Source organism: Oncorhynchus keta, chromosome 37 (assembly GCF_023373465.1).
Source record: "Oncorhynchus keta strain PuntledgeMale-10-30-2019 chromosome 37, Oket_V2, whole genome shotgun sequence".
NCBI lineage: Eukaryota > Metazoa > Chordata > Actinopteri > Salmoniformes > Salmonidae > Oncorhynchus > Oncorhynchus keta.
Genome location: NC_068457.1, coordinates 26,537,490 through 26,544,859, shown reverse-complemented (window position 1 = coordinate 26,544,859; position 7,370 = coordinate 26,537,490). Strand labels below are relative to the sequence as shown.

Sequence of the window (7,370 nt, the reverse complement as noted above, 5' to 3'; positions counted from 1 at the left end):
AGAGCCCAGTTCCTCAAGAGATGAGATCCACTAACACGTCTCAACCAGACTACTAATCCATCTTTAGAATATTACAGTATATTCTAATTGTATGACAAAGATCATATTAAATGCATGGCGACTAGCAAGATACAGTACTACTATTCATGAATGAGGATGAGACTGTCTGGGAGTCTTGGGAGCATGAACAGTGTGCAGGCCTTCCTGTTCTTTATTAGTATTCTTTATTAGCCCAGCTCCTACGTTTAGAAGGATGTGGTTATGACAAACATTTCTAATGAGACAGTCAGACAGGTGCACTGTGTACTAGATATATTGAACCTTTTTGAGTTGACAGTCACATTTCTTCCCCAGTCATATGTAAGCTAATTTATACCTGCACCATACATTGTCACTAATTGTCACTAATACTGTTTTTATTTTATTTTGAAATTGCACTTTAGTTGAGAGATGAGGTTTGTCAGTGAGGAAATCTAATAGATTATATTGTAACACAGCACCACCTACAGTTGACTTTATGACACACCAGGAAGAAGACGGGAGAATATATTTGTATTTAATTTTACTTTAATCCATTTAAATATGGTAGTACTTGTGTCAATGTGAGGTTTATGCTGTTATTACATACAGTACCTATAGTAATACAGATACATGGATGTTTTACCTCCTTTATATCAATGCAATGTATGAATGTATTTGAGCCCTGAAAATATAATGGTGATAATAACAATGTTTTGCACTTTGATAGTTTGATATACTGTACCTTGTTCACTAGATTTACGTGTATCACGTTTTAGTTCCTGTTTGTATTTATTCTGATCATGGATGTTGCTTGTTGTGTTTGACCCCACTTGATTTAACACTGTTTATAACTCAGGTTATTATTCTCGCTTGATCTGTACAATGTTTTTGATTGTTTAAGATTCAAAAACATTCTTTAAATGTATTGTGTTCTCTCCCGTTTGATATAAAACTATATTCTGTACTTAAAAAATCACTCATCGTCACCTTGTTTTATGTTACTCACCATTTAAAATCAGGGCTACTTTGTTATAGCTCAGTTTACAGTAACATCACAATCAGGACGAGGTTGTTTAATAGCGCTGCACCAGACTCCCTTGGCAATGTGTGTAATATGTCAGCTCCTATCTGTTTTAAGAAGAGTTCAACTAATTCACCTTCTCAACTAAAACCGGTGATACACCAACAGAGTTTACTTTCACTTTTAGTGTAGGGGAGGGTTCCCGCCAAAAGGTCCGTATGTGACGACGGTCCATTTACATCAGGAGGGGAAATCATTTTCACCATGGCTCCTGCACTCCACAACTACCTGTTTATTCAGCTAATAGTCCTCCCTGAAGGTGAGTTATATCAGTTTTATGCATTATATACTGCATTAGTCCGCTTTTTATTTTAATTGATGAAGTGCTTTCAAATCAAAGTTTATTTGTGACGTGCGCCGAATACAACAGGTGTAGTAAACCTTACAGTGAAATGCTTACTGACAGGCTCTAACCAACAGTGCCATTTTTAAGTTTTAAAAAAGTATTAAGTGAACAATAGATAAGTCAATAAATAAAAAATAACAGTAGCGAGGCTATATACAGGCACCGGTTAGTCGGGCTGATTGAGGTAGAATGTTGTATGTGTGGCGGGACCCAATTAGCACGACTAACCAGTGCTCCCGCACATTGGCTACCCGGACTATCTGCATTGAGGTAGTATGTGCATAAATGTGTAGTTAAAGTGACTATGCATATATGATAAACAGAAGTAGCAGCAGCGTAAAAAAACAGTCACTGGAGTCAGACTGTTCTCTTTCCTACCACGTGGCAAGCGCTGCCATGTGGTATGAGGAACATCTACAGCCATATGTTCCTTATATTCACTGAGAGAACAGTCCCATGTGGTAGGACAGTCTGCGCTTGCCATGTGGTAGGAGAGAGAACAGTCTGCGCTTGCCATGTGGTAGGAGAGAGAACAGTCTGCGCTTGCCATGTGGTAGGAGAGAGAACAGTCTGACGGGTGGCTGGGTTAACCATATATATTTCAATACACTGCATTCATTATTTAATTTATCTTCCACTATACAGATATAAAAAGATGTACAGATGAATGACATTATGAATGTCAGTTACTAATGTCACTGTATAAACTGTATAGTGTAGTGAAAGTCACTGTAAACTGTAAACCAAAGGCCTCCTCCTATATACTGTAACACTTTCTATGAATCCCATATGCATGATGCATTATACAGCATTATACATGTACTCATAATGTACTACTGATAGTTAATAATGCATATAAGCAGTCATTTATAGACACATAAAGACTCATTAAGTCTCTTAATTCAGTACACCAATAGTCCTGTGCATTATAATTATAACCATAATCACTTATGCTGAGCTGAGATAAGGGGGGACTTTACCTACTGGGTCTTGTAGATGACCTGGAGCCAGTGGGTTTCAGGCGAACCCAGTATGAAGTCAGGGCCAGCCATACGAGAGCGTTACAATCGCATACTGCTGTAGTATATGGGGCTTTGGTTACAAAACGGATGGCACTGTGATAGACTGCATCTGGAATTTATTGAGTAGGGTATTGGAGGCTAGTTTGTAAATGACATCGCAGTCAGTTACTAACCCATTGGTAGTATGGTCAGTTTTACAAAGTATGTTTGGCAGCATGACAAAGGATGCTTTGTTGCTAAATAGGCAGTCAGTTACTAATTTATACTTAAATGTCAGTTACTAACCCATACTGCTGTCAGTTACTAACATTGGATGTCAGATGTTTGATGTGGGTCTGGAAGGAGAGTTTAACCTAGGTATTTGTAGTTGTCCACGTTATTCTAAGTCAGAGTCGTCAGAGTAGTGATGTTGGACAGGCGGGCAGGTGCAGGCAGCGACGGTTGAAGAGCATGCATTTAGTTTTACTTGTATTTAAGAGCAAATGGAGGCCACGGAAGGAGAGTTATATGGCATTGAAGCTTGCCTGGAGGGTTGTTAACACAGTGTCCAAAGAAGGGCCAGAAGTATACAGAATGGTGTCATCTACGTAGAGGTGGATCAGAGACTCACCAGCAGCAAGAGCAGTTACATCATTGATGTATTACAGACCCATACTGCAGTCAGTCCAACCCATACTGAACCCAGTTACTAACCCCCATACTGCTGTCAGACTCGCCATGAGTCGGTCTGCAATTGAACCCTGTGACACCCCATAGAGACTCTGCTCATTTGACACACTGAACTCTATCAGAAAAGTAGTTGGTGAACCAGGCTGGCAATCATTTGAGAAACCAAGGCTGCAGAGTCTGCCCATATGAGAATGTGGTGATTGACAGAGTCAAAAGCCTTGGCCAGATCAATGAATACGGCTGCACAGTAATGTTTCTTATCGCTGGCGGTTATGATATCTGTTTAGGAACCTTGACCGTGGCTGAGTTGCTACCCATGACCAGCTCTGAAACCAGATTGCATAGCAGAGAACCCATATGGTGAGATTACTAAATGGTCATAATGCTGTTTGTTGACTTGGCTTACTGAAGACCTTAGAAAGGCAGGGCAGGATAGATACTGCTGTCTGTTATAACCCATACTGCTGTCAGTTAGTGTCCCATACTGCTGTGAAGTTATGACCCATACTGCAGTCAGTTACAGGGTATTGGACCCATACTCAGTCAGTTACAATAATATGAGTCAGTTGGGTAAGCCCCTAAGAGGGTTACTAACCATCTTTGGGAATCTCAGACGAGTCAGTTGAATAGGCTAACCAACAATTTGCAGATAATTTTAGAAAGAAAGGGTCAGATTGTCTAGCCCGGCTGATTTGTAGGGGTCAGATTTTGCAGCTCTTTAAGAACATCAGCTGACTGGATTTGGGAGAAGGAGAAATGGGGAAGGCTTGGGCAGTTGCTGTGGGGGTGCAGTGCTGTTGACCAGGGTAGGGCAGCCAGGTGGAACCATGGCCAGTCAGTTAAAAATACTGCTTATTGAAATTCTCAGTTACTATAGGGGATTTTCAGTGGTGACAGTGTTTCCCATCTTCAGTGCAGTTACTAACAGCTGGGTCAGTTACTAACCCATACTGCTTCAGTTACTAACCCATACTGCTGTCAGTTACTAAGCCATACTGCAGTCAGTTACTAAGCCATTCTGCAGTCTCAGTTACTAACCCATTTTTGAGTTAGTTTGCTAACTTTCTGCTGTCTAGTTGACTAACTGCCTGTGTATATTGGTTTCTAGCTTCCCTGAAAAGCTGCATATCACGGGGGTTGTTCGATGCAAATGCAGAACGCCATAGGATGTTTTTGTGTTGGTTTTAAGGGCAGTCAGATCTGGGGAGAACCAAGGGCTATATCTGTTCCTGGTTCCGAATTTCTTGAATGGGGCATGCTTATTTAAGATGGTGAGGAAGGCATTTTTTTTTTAAATAACCAGGCATCCTCTACTGATGTTATAATGTACAGCAACATAGTGTTCATAACTGCTGGTCACTTTGTCCTCAAGGATCATACAGCATTATAATGACCATCAGTGTGATGCATTACTAACCCATACTGCAGTCCTCAAGGATCATACAGCATTATAATGACCATCAGTGTGATGCATTACTAACCCATACTGCAGTCCTCAAGGATCATACAGCATTATAATGACCATCAGTGTGATGCATTACTAACCCATACTGCAGTCTTCAAGGATCATACAGCATTATAATGACCATCAGTGTGATGCATTACTAACCCATACTGCAGTCCTCAAGGATCATACAGCATTATAATGACCATCAGTGTGATGCATTACTAACCCATACTGCAGTCCTCAAGGATCATACAGCATTATAATGACCATCAGTGTGATGCATTACTAACCCATACTGCAGTCCTCAAGGATCATACAGCATTATAATGACCATCGGTGTGATTAATTTTGATACATTTTTTGTCAATGAGCAGAACATCATCTTTCTCATGGTGTGTTATAGCATACTTATTAGCCACTATAACAGGGGGACTCAACTACTATTTGAGAAGGTCCAGTCACACAACTTTCCGAGGTGACAAAGGTCATATTGTCATTTATCGGCATATGTAACAACTTTAAACCGTTCCCTCGCCCATTCCCAGGTGCGAACCAGGGACCCTCTGCACACATCAACAACAGTCACCCACGAAGCAGCTCCACAAAAGCCGCGGCCCTTGCAAAGCAAGGGGAACTACTTACTTCAAAGGTCTCAGATCAAGAGACGTCACCGATTGAAACGCTAACTAAGCTAGCCGTTTCGCATCCGTTACACATAGTAACAAACCCAACCTCTACAACCCATGTGACCCCAAACTGTTCACAGCCCTCTTGTTGGTGGAGAGAACATTTAGAAGTTTTTAAGTTAATTTCCTGCAATTCTACACATTTTGCCATGTCTAATGTGTGTTCATATGATACTGTACCTGAGTGATTCAACTTGATTGATTCTAACTTACCTATCTAGTTGACTTGGGCTAGTAGTTGATCAACTGGATATTTCTGACAGGTTAGAAAGAGCTCTATCAGGGAATGACATCAGAGGAAAACTGTCCTTGCACTACAAACATTTTGAAATTGCACCTTGTTGATTCTACTATTGCAGCAATCAACAGCAGTAAGTTGAAAGCCTGACTGAGTTCCTAAAAAGATCTCGGGACTCCGGTCCGTATTGACCCTGTTCTAGGTGTGGTTCCGGACCGCGGTCCGTATTGACCCTGTTCTAGGTGTGGTTCCGGACCGCGGTCCGTATTGACACTGTTCTAGGTGTGGTTCCGGACCGCGGTCCGTATTGACCCTGTTCTAGGTGTGGTTCCGGACCGCGGTCCGTTTTGACCCTGTTCTAGGTGTGGTTCCGGACCGCGGTCCGTATTGACCCTGTTCTAGGTGTGGTTCCGGACCGCGGTCCGTATTGACCCTGTTCTAGGTGTGGTTCCGGACCGCGGTCCGTATTGACCCTGTTCTAGGTGTGGTTCCGGACCGCGGTCCGTTTTGACCCTGTTCTAGGTGTGGTTCCGGACCGCGGTCCGTTTTGACCCTGTTCTAGGTGTGGTTCCGGACCGCGGTCCGTATTGACCCTGTTCTAGGTGTGGTTCCGGACCGCGGTCCGTTTTGACCCTGTTCTAGGTGTGGTTCCCGACCACGGTCCGTAATGACCCTGTTCTAGGTGTGGTTCCGGACGCGGTCCGTTTTGACCCTGTTCTAGGTGTGGTTCCGGACCGCGGTCCGTATTGACCCTGTTCTAGGTGTGGTTCCGGACCACGGTCCGTATTGACCCTGTTCTAGGTGTGGTTCCGGACCGCGGTCCGTATTGACCCTGTTCTAGGTGTGGTTCCGGACCGCGGTCCGTATTGACCCTGTTCTAGGTGTGGTTCCGGACCGCGGTCCGTATTGACCCTGTTCTAGGTGTGGTTCCGGACCGCGGTCCGTATTGACCCTGTTCTAGGTGTGGTTCCGGACACCGTATTGACCCTGTTCTAGGTGTGGTTCCAGACCGCGGTCCGTATTGACCCTGTTCTAGGTGTGGTTCCAACCCGGTCCGTATTGACCCTGTTCTAGGTGTGGTTCCAGACCGCGGTCCGTATTGACCCTGTTCTAGGTGTGGTTCCAGACCGCGGTCCGTATTGACCCTGTTCTAGGTGTGGTTCCGGACCGCGGTCCGTTTTGACCCTGTTCTAGGTGTGGTTCCGGACCACGGTCCGTATTGACCCTGTTCTAGGTGTGGTTCCGGATCGCGGTCCATATTGACCCTGTTCTAGGTGTGGTTCCAGACCGCGGTCCGTTTGACCCTGTTCTAGGTGTGGTTCCGGACCGCGGCCCATATTGACCCTGTTCTAGGTGTGGTTCCGGACCGCGGTCCGTTTGACCCTGATCTAGGTGTGGTTCCGACCGCGGTCCGTTTTGACCCTGTTCTAGGTGTGGTTCCGGACCGCGGTCCGTAAACCCTGTTCTAGGTGTGGTTCCAGACCGCGGTCCGTTTGACCCTGTTCTAGGTGTGGTTCCAGACCACGGTCCGTAATGACCCTGTTCTAGGTGTGGTTCCAGACCGCGGTCCGTATTGACCCTGTTCTAGGTGTGGTTCCGGACCGCGGTCCGTTTAGACCCTGTTCTAGGTGTGGTTCCAACCACAGCCGTAATGACCCTGTTCTAGGTGTGGTTCCGGACCGCGGTCCGTTTGACCCTGTTCTAGGTGTGGTTCCGGACCGCGGTCCGGACCCTGTTCTAGGTCCGTCCGTATTTGCACCCTGTTCTAGGTGTGGTTCCGGACCGCGGTCCGTCCCTGTTCTAGGTTGACCCTGTTCTAGGTGTGGTTCCGGACCGCGGTCCGTATTGACCCTGTTCTAG

General features: G+C 44.9%; 1 protein-coding gene across 4 annotated transcripts in view; it reads left to right on the top strand.

Annotated features, from left to right (window-relative positions):
- The first annotated feature begins 1,013 nt into the window (after window positions 1–1,013).
- LOC118374623 (OX-2 membrane glycoprotein-like) overlaps window positions 1,014–7,370 on the top strand; it is a 57,335-nt gene continuing 50,978 nt past the window's right edge. The window contains exon 1 of one of the 4 annotated variants that reach the window (XM_052499974.1): window positions 1,014–1,361. In XM_052499974.1, the coding sequence (XP_052355934.1) occupies window positions 1,307–1,361 (55 nt within the window). In that variant the 5' untranslated portion in view covers window positions 1,014–1,306. The remainder of the gene's footprint in view (window positions 1,362–7,370) is intronic. The other 3 variants (XM_052499976.1, XM_052499973.1, XM_052499971.1) reach the window with 3 other exon arrangements.